The sequence below is a fragment of the Oncorhynchus kisutch genome, linkage group LG23 (genome assembly GCF_002021735.2).
Source record: "Oncorhynchus kisutch isolate 150728-3 linkage group LG23, Okis_V2, whole genome shotgun sequence".
NCBI lineage: Eukaryota > Metazoa > Chordata > Actinopteri > Salmoniformes > Salmonidae > Oncorhynchus > Oncorhynchus kisutch.
This window is the reverse complement of record NC_034196.2, coordinates 26949526-26964364: the sequence shown is the minus strand read 5'-3', so window position 1 is coordinate 26964364 and position 14839 is coordinate 26949526. Positions and strand designations below refer to the sequence as shown.

Here is a 14839-nt window from a genome sequence, read left to right as displayed (position 1 = left end):
GTGCTCCCTTGCGTGTGTCTGTGTGTGTGCGTGACTCTTTGTGTGTGTGTGCGCTCTACTGCTTTAGGAGAGTAGTTCAATGTTTTTATGGAGCGTGTGTTGAGGGCTGTATGGGGCCTCCTGCAGACGCTCTTACACAGCCTTGATAGAGAAGAATGGACTAGGGCTGGATATGAGGTTTGAATGAGGGCTGTAGGGATGGATGAGGTTTGGATGAGTTTTATTTGGCACAATAAAGAGGAATGGATGCGGGGTAGAGCATTTCAGTATGACCTTTCTTTCAAATACTTTTGAGTGTTTGATTAAGCTGGCCAGATGATGGGCGAGGTTTGCACTTTTGGGACTATTCCATTTCTCAATCAAGTGCAATGACAAAGAAGGTAAAAAACAGAGACCTATGTCTAGATGAACTGTTCCACAACAAACAGAACACACCCCTGACCTTGAGTAACTAACTCTCCCTTTCCTTAGTTACACAACAGTATAAGGAGCCTGGGAGCTAATCTGGCCTTCTAAAAGGCTCACACTGCCTTAATCCCAATCCACAGGACACACATGCCCCAACCACATCATTAACCCCAGCTAGTAGCTGGTCACTGTACAACTGAAACCTGTCTCAGCTCTCTACACAAGGCCTGGACACTAGAACCTCCACCCACACACTTCTATTAGGTTCAAAGTGTTATATAAATGCGCTGTCCTTATGCCATGTTGTGTCATGTGGTGTGTCCTTAAAAACACCATGCAATGATAGATCACATCCCATTCAGATACAGCTAAATCACATCCCATAGAGATACAGACACAGTCACATTTTCTGTAGATAGAGATACTCCACTGGGTACAGACGACAATTCAACGTCTATTTCACACGTTGATTTAACCAGTGGGTGCCTAGTGGGACTTGTTCACAGACCTGGCTTCAAATATATCTATTTGATTATGTGTTATTTAAATGCTTATTTTCTGTATATTTTAGTATTTTCAAATAATGTGGTCGGAATCAACTACTTCTATTGGAAGTATTTTTAAATAATTTCCTATAAATAGCCTACTATTCCAAAGTATTTTCAACTACTTATTTCAAAAATTATTTCAAATACCTGGGTTATTTAATGCATAGGAGTGTATTTGAGTATTTTCATATACATGCCAATACTTTCCAAGCTTATTTCTAAATACATTCAAATTTTCAACTACTTGTGTTTTCATATAAAAAATATCTGAATACTACGAAATGTATGTGAAAGTAACATTATTTGAACCCAGGTCTGCTTGTTTTATGCATTTATGCATTTATAATCCCAGTTTTATTCTGGGATTATGAACACTAACAATGACTGGTTGTTAGCAGCTCTGAGCAACAGCATGCCAAACGACTGAAATTTAAATTTAAATTTACAGGCCCCAAAAGTCATTATAGCAAATTACTCTGATTAGGCTTCCTAATCACATCCTGTTCCGTGCCAATCAAAATGGCCACCACTCCAATGCCTCTTGTAGCTTGAAGAAGAGAGAAACTGCCCACGATGGGCTCTACCCCTGAACATGTAACTTCACTGAATGCATAACAAAATACAGCAGACTCCTGATAATTGACAGAGAGTGGGCACTAAACTGGAGCATGCTATTATCAGGAGAAATACAATGTAGAGTGCAGTTTTACCTGAATAGGTTCTTGGGTCAGTCTCATAGGTCCTACACACTCTTCTGTGGCTGATACCTGGAACACAACCAGAGAGAGAGAGAGAGAGAGAGACAGAGAGAGACAGAGAGAGACAGAGAGAGACAGAGAGAGACAGAGACAGAGACAGAGACAGAGAGAGAGAGAGAGAGAGAGAGAGAGAGAGAGAGAGAGAGAGACAGAGAGAGACAGAGAGAGAGAGAGAGACAGAGAGAGACAGAGAGACAGAGACAGAGACAGAGACAGAGACAGAGACAGAGACAGAGAGACAGAGACAGAGAGAGACAGACAGAGAGACAGAGACAGAGACAGAGAGAATGAGTTCATGTTCAAACAAAACAAGAAAACAATGAACACCAAGAGTAAACAAAGAGAGAGCAGAAGTAAAAACTGAAATGTAGAAAACAGAGAAACAGAGCACTGCTTACCATTTTACCCTCTCCTTCGAGTACCATACATGCCCTGCACCTCTCTCTCGCTACTGCTTTTCCTCCTCTCCCTCTCTCTTTCTCTCTCTCTCTGATGGTCTCAACCCATTAATACTCCATACTGTAGGTACATCCATAGGCAGGTATTCCTCAGTAAAAGACAAAAGCTCCACACTCCCAGGAAAACCTTCTTTAGCTTACTGAACCCTGTTACTGTATCACCTAGCAGGAAGGATTTCTGGCTACTGAACTGTTGACTAACAGAGCGGCTTAGGACGTTCCACACTCAGACACACACACGTACACAACGTATTAGTGACGCAGCAAGAGCAGGTCCATTACAAGCCTATTTACAGAGTATTAAGGGCTGTGCAGGCTGGATACAGACAGACAGGTGTATGTCAGTAATGCCATGTGGAGGAGCAGTACTAACACTGTTGATAGACTGTAGCTAACGCAGCTTCAAAAATGACATGTACAGTACATCACATCACAGGCAATGACATCTCACAACAATACCTCCCCCAACATGATCGAGTTGACAAGTCTCTACATATGCAGAATGCCTCTTTGGACATCAGTCATTAACTGCTTATGTCATCATTATCACAGCTCAATGACTCACTAGCTGTGAGTTAATTGTCCCATTTGGCCCCCATTACAGAGTTGAGTGGGGCCAGCTCTGGTCTGCTGCGGTCACATCAGATGGATGAGGGGTTGTTTGTGTTTGTTGGATGTTAGTTAGGATCTGATGTATGGCCAATGTTGTATGGTGATTATTACCAACAACGAGCTCATTAGGTCTCTGTGCCCTGTCCCAGTCTCTGTCCCTGTCGCTGTCCCCGTGCCTGTCTCTGTGCTCGTCCCCATCTCTGTCCCCGTCCCCGTTCCTGTCACCACCTCTGTCCCCGCCCCCGTTCCTGTCACCACCTCTGTCCCCGTTGCTGTCCCCATCTCTGTGCCCTGTCCCTGTCGCTGTCCCCGTCTCCGAGCCTGTCTCTGTTCCTGTCTGCATCGCTGTCCCCGTCTCTGTCGCTGTGCCTCCTCTGGTCCCTGAACTATGTAGGTGTAGCAGGATGGTGAGGGGCATAGATGGGTGTATAGAGAGCCTGAACTATGTAGGTGTAGCAGGACGGCGAGGGGCATAGATGGGTGTATAGAGAGCCTGAACTATGTAGGTGTAGCAGGACGGTGAGGGGCATAGATGGGTGTATAGAGAGCCTGAACTATGTAGGTGTAGCAGGAGTGTGGGAGGCATAGATGGGTGTATAGAGAGCCTGAGCTATGTAGGTGTAGCAGGACGGTGAGGGGCATAGATGGGTGTATAGAGAGCCTGAACTATGTAGGTGTAGCAGGACGGTGAGGGGCATAGATGGGTGTATAGAGAGCCTAAAGCAGTGACGGCTTAGAGCATAAAACTCTCTACAACCTCTCTCTCTCTTTTAAACCATCCCTCTTCTCTATGTCTCCCTCTCTCTTTCCATTCCTGTCCTATTTTTTTTTTACCTCTCTCTCTCGGTCTCTCTCTTTTCACATAGTGTCCAATCATTTCCCCTCTCTCAGTATGCACCACAGCTAACAATGGCCTATGTTCTTCCACAGTGCTGTGTGTGTGTGTGTCTGTGTGTGCTGCAGCTCTGGCTCAGATAAAATACTATGGCACCCTGAAAGCTCTCAGATACATTAGCTAACCCCTTAACACACATACATATACATTACACGACACGTGCACACACACTCTCTCACACAAAAACAAAAAACTCTTGCATCCTTTCCACTTCAAATTCTCTTTTAGCCTTTCATCAGACCACCTGGTAACTGAGACCTGTCTGCCTGCCTGCCTGCCTGCCTGCCTGTCTGTCTGTCTGTCTGTCTGTCTGCCTGTCTGTCTGTCCATCTGTCCGTCTGTCCGTCCATCTGTCCTGAATGTAGAAGAGGCCAGGTAACAGAGAACGCAAGAGTACCATCTACCTGTGTGCGTATGAGTGTGTGTGTGTGTGTGTGTGTGTGTGTGTGTGTGTGTGTGTGTGTGTGTGTGTGTGTGTGTGTGTGTGTGTGTGTGTGTGTGTGTCCATAAGCATAACAACAGGGAAAGGGAGATACCTAGGTCACATATAACATGTCAAAACAACAGGTACACATCTCTCTCTTTCTGCATTCAGGGCAACATTCAGTTGAACAACGGGTACACATCTCTCTCTTTCTGCATTCAGGACAACATTCAGTTGAACAACAGGTACACATCTCTCTCTTTCTGCATTCAGGACAACATTCAGTTGAACAACAGGTACACATCTCGCTCTCTTTATGCATTCAGGACAACATTCAGTTGAACAACAGGTACACATCTCTCTCTTTCTGCATTCAGGACAACATTCAGTTGAACAATGGGTACACATCTCTCTCTTTCTGCATTCAGGACAACATTCAGTTGAACAACGGGTACACATCTATCTCTTTCTGCATTCAGGACAACATTCAGTTGAACAACGGGTACACATCTCTCTCTTTCTGCATTCAGGACAACATTCAGTTGAACAACGGGTACACATCTCTCTCTTTCTGCATTCAGGACAACATTCAGTTGAACAACGGGTACACATCTCTCTCTTTCTGCATTCAGGACAACATTCAGTTGAACAACGGGTACACATCTCTCTCTTTCTGCATTCAGGACAACATTCAGTTGAACAACAGAAAACAAATGCAGTGAGACTCAGTGAGTAACTTACATACAGTACATACTGCTCATTATGGGTTTACCTGCTCTAACTACAGTATCAGCTACCAACCAACCATACCTTCCATTTCCATAGAAATATATTACCAATATCTTAGGCTTCTGTAAAGCAGAGAATACGCTTCTGTAACAATGTTAACGACTGGTTCCTAAAATTTCCTTTTTTCTCACCACATGTTGAAATGAAGCACTGAATATCTCTATTTTATTCTAATATGATTAAAAGTCTCTCATTATCAGTTCATGTTCTTCATCATGATGAACAGACTTTGAGGGACTTACTGACTGTGAGCCATAATGGAAGTAACATTATCCAATGTCTTCTTACCATGCAGTGTGATCTAACACGGGGAATTATGGCCTGGACACACTTAGATAACACTCTACATGGTCTGCATGAAACAAGACACTTATCAACATGTAGTAAGTCCTAATGAGACCACAGTATGAATTAAGCATTAGAGACCAAGAACGTTTATAAATTGTCCCAGTAATTCACAGAAGTGAAGTAACAGAGGAACCAGGAATACAATGAGGGTTAATTCCCTAAACACAGCAGAGTCATTTTCCACAGTCTTGTCCCATAAAGAACAACCAGTTATACTCATACACTCAGAATCATCTGACTGCTGCTCCTGCTGGGTGAGGGCATTTTAACACGCACACACAAACACATGCACACGTTTGTTTTACTATACTTGTGGCGATTTAAATGTATTCCCATTCAAAATCCTATTTACCCTAACCCTTAACCATAACCTTAACCCCAAACCCTAACCCTTAACCCCAAATCTAACCCTAACTCCTAACCCAACCTTAACCCTAACTCCTAACTTCTAACCCTAACCCCTAACCATTAACCTTAACCCCAAACCCAACCCTAACTCCTGACTCCTAACCCTTAACCCTTAACCCCAAACCTAACCCTAACTCCTGACTCCTAACCCTTAACCCCAAACCTAACCCTAACTCTTGACTCCTAACCCTTAACCATAACCCCAAACCTAACCCTAACTCTTGACTCCTAACCCTTAACCATAACCTTAACCCCAAACCTAACCCTAACTCCTAACCCTTAACCCCAAACCTAACCCTAACTCCTAACCCTTAACCTTAACCCCAAACCTAACCCTAACTCCTAACCCAACCTTAACCCTAACTCCTAACTTCTAACCCTAACCCCTAACCCTTAACCTTAACCCCAAACCTAACCCTAACTCCTGACTCCTAACCCTTAACCCTTAACCCCAAACCTAACCCTAACTCTTGACTCCTAACCCTTAACCATAACCTTAACCCCAAACCTAACCCTAACTCCTAACCCTTAACCCAAGTTTTAAGTTCCTTGGCATACACATCACAGACAAACTGAATTGGTCCACTCACACAGACAGCATCGTGAAGAAGGCGCAGCAGCGCCTCTTCAACCTCAGGAGGCTGAAGAAATTCGGCTTGTCACCAAAAGCACTCACAAACTTCTACAGATGCACAATCGAGAGCATCCTGGCGGGGTGTATCACCGCCTGGTATGGCAACTGCACCGCCCTCAACCGTAAGGCTATCCAGAGGGTAGTGAGGTCTGCACAACGCATCACCGGGGGCAAACTACCTGCCCTCCAGGACACCTACACCACCCGATGCTACAGGAAGGCCATAAAGATCATCAAGGACATCAACCACCCGAGCCACTGCCTGTTCACCCCGCTGTCATCCAGAAGGCGAGGTCAGTACAGGTGCATCAAAGCTGGGACCGAGAGACTGAAAAACAGCTTCTATCTCAAGGCCATCAGACTGTTAAACAGCCACCACTAACATTGAGTGGCTGCTGCCAACACACTGTCAATGACACTGACTCAACTCTAGCCACTTTAATAATGGGAATTGATGGGAAATTATGTAAATATATCACTAGCCACTTTAAACAATGCTACCTTATATAATGTTACTTACCCTACATTATTCATCTCATATGCATATGTATATACTGTACTCTATATCATCGACTGCATCCTTATGTAATACATGTATCACTAGCCACTTTAACTATGCCACTTTGTTTACATACTCATCTCATATGTTATACTGTACTCGATATCATCTACTGTATCTTGCCTATGCTGCTTTGTACCATCACTCATTCATATATCCTTATGTACATATTCCTTATCCCCTTACACTGTGTATAAGACAGTAGTTTTTTTTGAATTGTTAGTTAGATTACTTGTTCGTTATTACTGCATTGTCGGAACTAGAAGCACAAGCATTTCGCTACACTCGCATTAACATCTGCTAACCATGTGTATGTGACAAATAACATTTGATTTGATTTGATTTGATTTGAACCCCAAACCTAACCCTAACTCCTAACCCTTAACCCCAAACCTAACCCTAACTCCTAACCCTTAACCTTAACCCCAAACCTAACCCTAACTCCTAACCCAACCTTAACCCTAACTCCTAACTTCTAACCCCTAACCCTTAACCTTAACCCCAAACCTAACCCTAACTCCTGACTCCTAACCCTAACCCTAACTCTTGACTCCTAACCCTTAACCATAACCTTAACCCCAAACCTAACCCTAACTCCTAACCCTTAACCCTTAACCATAACCCCAAACCTAACCCTAACTCCTAACCCTTAACCCCAAACCTAACCCTAACTCCTGATTCCTAACCCTTAACCCTTAACCATAACCTTAACCCCAAACCTAACCCTAACTCCTAACCCTTAACCCCAAACCTAACCCTAACCCTTAACCTTAACCCCAAACCTAACCCTAACTCCTGACTCCTAACCCTAACCCTAACTCTTGACTCCTAACCCTTAACCATAACCTTAACCCCAAACCTAACCCTAACCCTTAACCCTTAACCATAACCCCAAACCTAACCCTAACTCCTAACCCTTAACCCCAAACCTAACCCTAACTCCTGATTCCTAACCCTTAACCCTTAACCATAACCTTAACCCCAAACCTAACCCTAACTCCTAACCCTTAACCCCAAACCTAACCCTAACCCTTAACCTTAACCCCAAACCCTAAACCTAACTACTAACTCCTAACCCTTAACCTAACCTTAACATTAACCCCAAACCCTAACTCCTAACCATAACCCTCATTCTAACCCTAACCTTAATTTATACCCTTACCTTAAACCTAACCCCTAAGCCTAAAATAGCCTTTTTCTTTGTGGGGAGTGGCAAAATGTCCCCACTTGTCCAAATGTTACTTGTTTTAATATCTTTGTGAGGACTTCTGGTTCCCACAAGGATAGTAAAACCAAATCACACACACACACAAACAAAATATATGCACGGACACACACCCTTATCACCATAGCAGTCCTATTGATGAATATTAGTGTGTGTTTATCTTTCACCCAAAGCTTAATACCAACAAGCACACTTCTTTCCACCTCTCAACCTCTCCCCAGATGGTTAGAAGGAGCCAAAGCACTGAGATCCAGTGCACAAAAAACAACTAACTCTCTGCTCTATGACACATATGACCCCAATAAATAAACATATGATATGCTTTTCTGTATAGGTCTTTGAACTTCATTTATTTGAACCCCCCTTAAAGGACATCTATTTTATAATAGGCCTAATTTAATGGCCTTCATATAGTTGGTAGACTTTGTCCAGAAGGGCCCCCCATAACATTAGCTTCTCAGAAGTTCTAGTTTTTGTTCACAGGACCCTGTGACTGGGGTGACCAGGGCCTGGGTGTGTGTGTGTGTGTGTGTGTGTGTGTGTGTGTGTGTGTGTGTGTGTGTGTGTGTGTGTGTGTGTGTGTGTGTGTGTGTGTGTGTGTGTGTGTGTGTGTGTGTGTGTGTGTGTGTGTACACATACGTGTATGTGTTCCAGGACAGCTATATTATTAGTGGCCTAGTTGTGACCCGCTCATGGGTTCTGCTCTAAGCACACTGACCCACTTCCTTTATCCCTCGTTTTGAGATGGACAGACAGTAGTGGAGATGAAATGAAGGAGAAAAACAGCCGTGGCTCCCTGCCAGGGGCCCTCGAACCCCCTCAACTGACACTATTATTTGTCTGCTACACAGGAATACTGTGTGTGTGTGTGTGTGTGGGGGGGGGGGGCTACACAATCAGAGATGATGACGATACTCATGGCAGTGTGTAAATAATGAGTGGTTTGGATGATAATGATAAACATGCATTTTGAGGTTGGAATTAGAACATTTGTAGTACAAGAGCTCTTTAGAAGCACAGACACATACATCACACATACATTTCTCTCTGAATACTCTGCCTCTTTTCCCTCTCTTTCTCTCTCTATCCAGTGTCAGCCTTTTAATTCTCTCCTCCTTGTCTGTCTGTCTGTCACACAGAATACAGGTCCTACTTGTCTGAGACAAAGGGCACTCGCCATGCTTTCCTAAGCTAAAACTGGAATCACTTCAAGTGGAGTGGCTCTGTGTGTGTGTGTGTGTGTGTGTGTGTGTGTGTGTGTGTGTGTGTGTGTGTGTGTGTGTGTGTGTGTGTGTGTGTGTGTGTGTGTGTGTGTGTGTGTGTGTGTGTGTGTGTGTGTGTGTGTGTGCAGAAGAATCTCTTTGTCTTCTTCTACATTGAGTCATGATACGAGTCTAGGTATAAATGGGTTAAATGCACCGATCAATGCCATGTCATTGGTGCTCTCTGCTTTCTGCTCTGAGAAAAAACACCCAGCTTCCAGTGCAGCTAATGACTAGTAATGGTATTCCATCTAACAGCCTTCTGGAAACTAAGCGAGGATGGAACGGTCTCTCTCCAAGTGCAGATGCACATGACACGCCTCTGAGTCTGACCTGTGGACAATGACAACTATGTCCACACTAGAATGATTACAATGTTGATTTGGCCTCACTCTAACAGTTTCTTATTTGGTGGAACATGTTCTGATTGCAAAGCCTCTTGAATTAATAATACTACATAATGATTTATTCAACTTATATAGCGCTAGTCATTACATATAGAATCTTTAAAGCAACAACAAAAAAGACAAGTAATTTAGAAAAAAAACATAATTCATGAAAAAGGTCATGAGAGGGTTGGGAAAGTGATGGGGATCTAGCTGAGTTCTATGGAGGGTTTGTGTTAGTGATATGTTGTACTTGTGACAGAGGTCATGACCCAAAAGACCAAGAGTCATTACTTATGCAGATATTAAGAAAAGTAAACAAAAATGTGTTACACACCGTGTACACACAAGCTACAGCACCTGTTAAAAAAAATCAACTAATCAGCGTTTTCCGTTGTGACCTCGATTATTTGAATTAGGTTTGTTAGTGCTGGCCTGTAACAAACAAGACTCTGCCAGATGGCCTGACAACACAGGCTGTGTGAGAAGCCCTGGAGGAGAGAATATACAGAGTACAGGGCAACATGATCAGCCCTCTCACATGTGACTGTTCACACTGTTCACATCACAACCCTGCTCTGCCCTGTCCGCCTGGGTAAACAACCACTGTAGCAACACAACAAGACACAGACATACAGCCGGGTTTTGGTGACCAATAGCATCAATGATACCTTCTCATCCCAAGAAGACAGAGAGAGAGAGATCAAGAAAGAGAGAGCGAGCGAGAAACAAAGAGGAAGAGAGAGAGGAAGAGAGAGAGAGAGAGTGTGAGAGAGGAAGAGAGTGTGAGAGAGAGAAAGAGAGAGGAAGATAGACCACATTCTTACATCTCTATCCCTCTCCCTCATCTCTCCTCAACTCATGATACAGTTATATAAAGGCCATTAAGTTATTAGGCCATAGTGGGATGTTACTGTGTGAGGTTTGTGACCACTCTGTCATATGGCCTACATAGCACTGTCTCAAACTGATGACATTAGAGATGAGCAATATCAGTCTGGTAGTCAGTCAGTCAATGAATCGGTCAGTCTGATTCACCCTAATCCCAACCCTTCCAAAAATAAGTTGGGTAGCCTAGTGGTTACCGCAAGTTCAAATCCCTGAGCTGACAAGGTACAAATCTGTCGTTCTGCCCCTTAACAGGCACTGTTCCCGAAGCTGTCATTGAAAATAAGAATTTGTTCTTAACTCTTAATTTGTTCTTAACTGACTAAATAAAAGGTTAAAATATATATTTTTATTTTTGTCAATTAGTCAATCACTGTTTATTTGTATAGCGCTGTATGTACACCTATACATTTGTACATTTGTCACATAGTACTTATCAGCAACCCAAAGTGCTTTATGATACATGACTGAGACCCAGATGGTTCAAGTGTCACTAAACTATTTTGAACAATGAGTTAAATTATAAAGTTAATTATCTTGGACTACACTTTCACCATGGTGCTACTCTCACTCACTCACTCACTCACTCACTCACTCACTCACTCACTCACTCACTCACTCACTCACTCACTCACCTCACTCACTCACTCACTCACTCACTCACTCACTCACTCACTCACTCACTCACTCACTCACTCACTCACTCACTCACTCACCCTAACCCCAACCCTTCAAAAAAAAAGTTGTGTTTATGACACCAGAACTTCCATCCCTATCTTCTATGAATGTATGATTAATCCTTCCAGCTACCTAGGATGTGTCTGGGCTATGCCCCAAACCAACGCACGCTATGCCCCAAACCAACGCACGCTATGCCCCAAACCAACGCACGCTATGCCCCAAACCAACGCACGCTATGCCCCAAACCAACGCACGCTATGCCCCAAACCAACGCACGCTATGCCCCAAACCAACGCACGCTATGCCCCAAACCAACGCACGCTATGCCCCAAACCAACGCACGCTATGCCCCAAACCAACGCACGCTATGCCCCAAACCAACGCACGCTATTTATATCTTTCTACCTCAACACGCTGATGGATCACAAACAATCATAATAAATTCCATGAACACAAAACAATCACATTATTCATGAATGATATCAGACTAGCTATCCCCCATGCAAGACATAATGAGATTCGTGTATAATTGGTTTTAAAGCAGATACTTGATAAGACACTAGAATATAATGGCCTTCTGAATATCTTGATTCATTCCTTGTGATTGTGAAAAAGCAAACCCCTATCTACCTTGCCACTGGTGTGACTGGTCTGTGTCTCGGCCTCGATGCAGATGTGTCCCCCGCTGTTCTCTCTCCTCTCTCCGTGAGATTTGTTCCGGGACTGCCTGGTCTGGTAAGTGATTACCGAGGGGATGGTGTCGGCCGCGTCCGTCTTGATGAACAGCCCATGGAGGGTGGCCGCGGTGCCCTGGGATATAGTGGTGGTCTGGTGCGGAGAGTTGGACTCTTCCGAGTCTCGGCAGTAGATCACGCCGCTCTGGGAGACGTGGATGCTGGGAGCGCAGCCCATGCCTCACCGCTGGTTCGGAGCCAGATCTCAGATGACAGTAAACAGCGCTCTCTCTGAGTTATCACTGTCCCGGATGCCTGCCGCTGCGCTGTGGCCGCTGTTCTCTCCGATCATCGGCTGCTCCTGGTTGTCTCTCACCTCTCCCCCGCGGGCTGGTTGAGTACATAAAGAGAGAACGAAAGGTGTTTCATCTCTTTAATATCGCCGCTGAGTTTCTCCGCTCCGTTAATTCATGCATGCTCTCCTCCATCCGTTATTTGGAGTTTAATGTAATTTCCGCTGTGATATTCCCTAGTGCTGCAGCTTTCAAATCCAGTCCTTTTAGTGAAAAATGATCATCATTGACGTTATTATGTATTACAGCATACAGGCCTAGACGTTATGTCATTTCATGGCTCGCAATGTCGATTAATGATATGATCTTCTCTAGCTTATATAGCTCAGGCTGTGCGAACGTAACCATTTGCAACCATCAGGCTATCCTTATGTTGGTGTCGTAACAAAGACGCTATTCTTCTCCTTCTCCTTTTCATCATCATATTGATTGGATAAAAAAAAACGCCGCGTGAAATCGCTGGATCACACTGGCTCATTTCCTCTTCATCTGGCCATCGCATTTTATTGTCTGAGGTCTCTCTCTCTCATCTACACATCATCGTAGGCTGCTGTCACCCAATTCAGGGCTCGTCGCAGTTGGTCACCACTGGTCAGCAGGTTCCTCCTCGCATTTCCTGGCGGTGTGAATGGATCCAAATAATTTCCAAATTTGAAGAGTGAGCCTATATGTCAACTAGAGACATTATCTATTATCGGACTATCTAGGAGGCTATTCATCAATTTGGCTATTTCACGTGCCACTGCAATTATACAAACACAGAAAAGAGACGATAGACAAATCATTTGTTTAAAAAACGGTGTGCGCGTGTGTATGCGAGAGAGACAGAGACAGAAAAATAGAGAGATATGGTTGTAAGAGATTGTGCTTGTGTGTGTGCGCGCATAGTCCGCACACACGTCAGACATCACACACATCTCAGAGGTGGCATCCTAATGGTAACCTGGTAAAACTCTGGAACCTAGTTGTAACAGGGACCTTAAGGGTTGCCCTATTGCACTGAGCAGTCGGGTGAGTTGAGCCTGCTCTAAAGTTGCCCCAGGTGAGTTTGACTGAAAACAACAAAACTGTACACTGTTAAAATAGTATAGCCATGCTAAGTAGTACACATACACTGAGATCTGGTGTTTGAATATAAACCCAATGTGAATGTTAAAATACACTGACTGTATTTCAAACCGGAATGGAAGTACTCTGAAATAATTATTTTATACTTTAGTTTATTTAGTATATATTTTCTAAACTTTATTTCTTGAACTGCATTGTTGGTTAACGGCTTGTAAGTTAGCATTTCACAGTAAGGTCTACCGTTCACGGTAAGGTCTACACCTGTTGTATGTGACATACTGTTGCATGTGACATACAATTTGATTTGATTTGATTTAAAAGTACTTTTTCAATCTGAATATTGTTGGGGGGGGGGGGTTGTCTTGTAAAAACAATTGTTGGTGTTTCAGTGGATGTAAGGTAGCATCAAAACAAAACTGTGTACTTGACCAATAAACTTTGCATCACGTTCTTCAAAATGAGCGGACCAAGACGCAGCATGCATTGAGTTCCACATCTTTTTAATACAAAGTCAAACTAGAAACAAAACTTACAAAGACCATGAAGTCATAGTGCCCTAACACAGACAATATCCCACAATGCAGGTGGGAGATAGGGCTTCCTAAATATGATCCCCAATTAGAGGCAACGATTACCAGCTGCCTCTAATTGGGAACCATACAAAACCACCAACATAGAAATACACATTCTAGAACACCCCCCTAGTCACACCCTGACCGAAACCACTATAGAGAATCCAAGGGCTCTCTATGGTCAGGGCGTGACACATTGATTTAATTTCATGTTTTGGCAGACTGTCTCTCATACGATCCAATGATTTTGAAATGCCAATGGTTATAGCATAAATGGCTCATAATGTCTGGAATCAAACATGTGGTTTCCATGTGGTTGATACCTTTCCATCGAATCCATTCCAGCCATTATTATGAGCCGTCCTCCCCTCAGCAGCCTCCAGTGATGTAGTTGTCTGTCATATTGAGGTATCTAGCTATAAATTAATCGTGATCAATCAAATGGATAGGTATAAGAAGTAATGGGATTTCCAAATGCCCTTAACTAGGTGTCTTCGCTAGACAGACAGAGACAGGGGGGAGAGGAAGAAATGGTGAAAGATGGAGAGAGAGAAACAGAGAAAGTTATTTTGCAATGTTTGCTTTACTTGACTACAGCAGAGTTCAATATTATAGATTGTGTGTCAGTATTCTTACAAATATGAAAATCTGTATATTGTATGACACAGATACGGCTAAGAATAAAGTAATCTTCTCTCGAACACTTTAAATGTTAGGGGTGGACCTCATGGGATCACTTTGAATGTTAGGGGTGGACCTCATCGGATCACTTTGAATGTTTGGGGTGGACCTCATCGGATCACTTTGAATGTTAGGGGTGGACCTCATCGGATCACTTTGAATGTTTGGGGTGGACCTCATCGGACCACTTTGAATGTTAGGGGTGGAC

The 14839-nt window shown here is 43.5% G+C and overlaps 1 protein-coding gene across 3 annotated transcripts in view; it reads right to left on the bottom strand.

Annotated features, from left to right (window-relative positions):
- Positions 1-12901, bottom strand: part of LOC109868673 (high affinity cAMP-specific and IBMX-insensitive 3',5'-cyclic phosphodiesterase 8B-like) — a 67709-nt gene extending 54808 nt beyond the window's left edge. For 2 of the 3 annotated variants that reach the window (XM_031802789.1, XM_031802788.1), the window contains exons 1-2: positions 11914-12901; positions 1667-1723 (exon numbers count right to left, since the gene is read on the bottom strand). In XM_031802789.1, the coding sequence (XP_031658649.1) occupies positions 1667-1723; positions 11914-12195 (339 nt within the window). In that variant the 5' untranslated portion in view covers positions 12196-12901. Of the gene's footprint in view, positions 1-1666; positions 1724-2112; positions 2339-11913 lie in introns of those variants that run through there. The other variant, XM_031802790.1, reaches the window with a different exon arrangement.
- Between the last annotated feature and the right edge of the window lie 1938 nt (positions 12902-14839).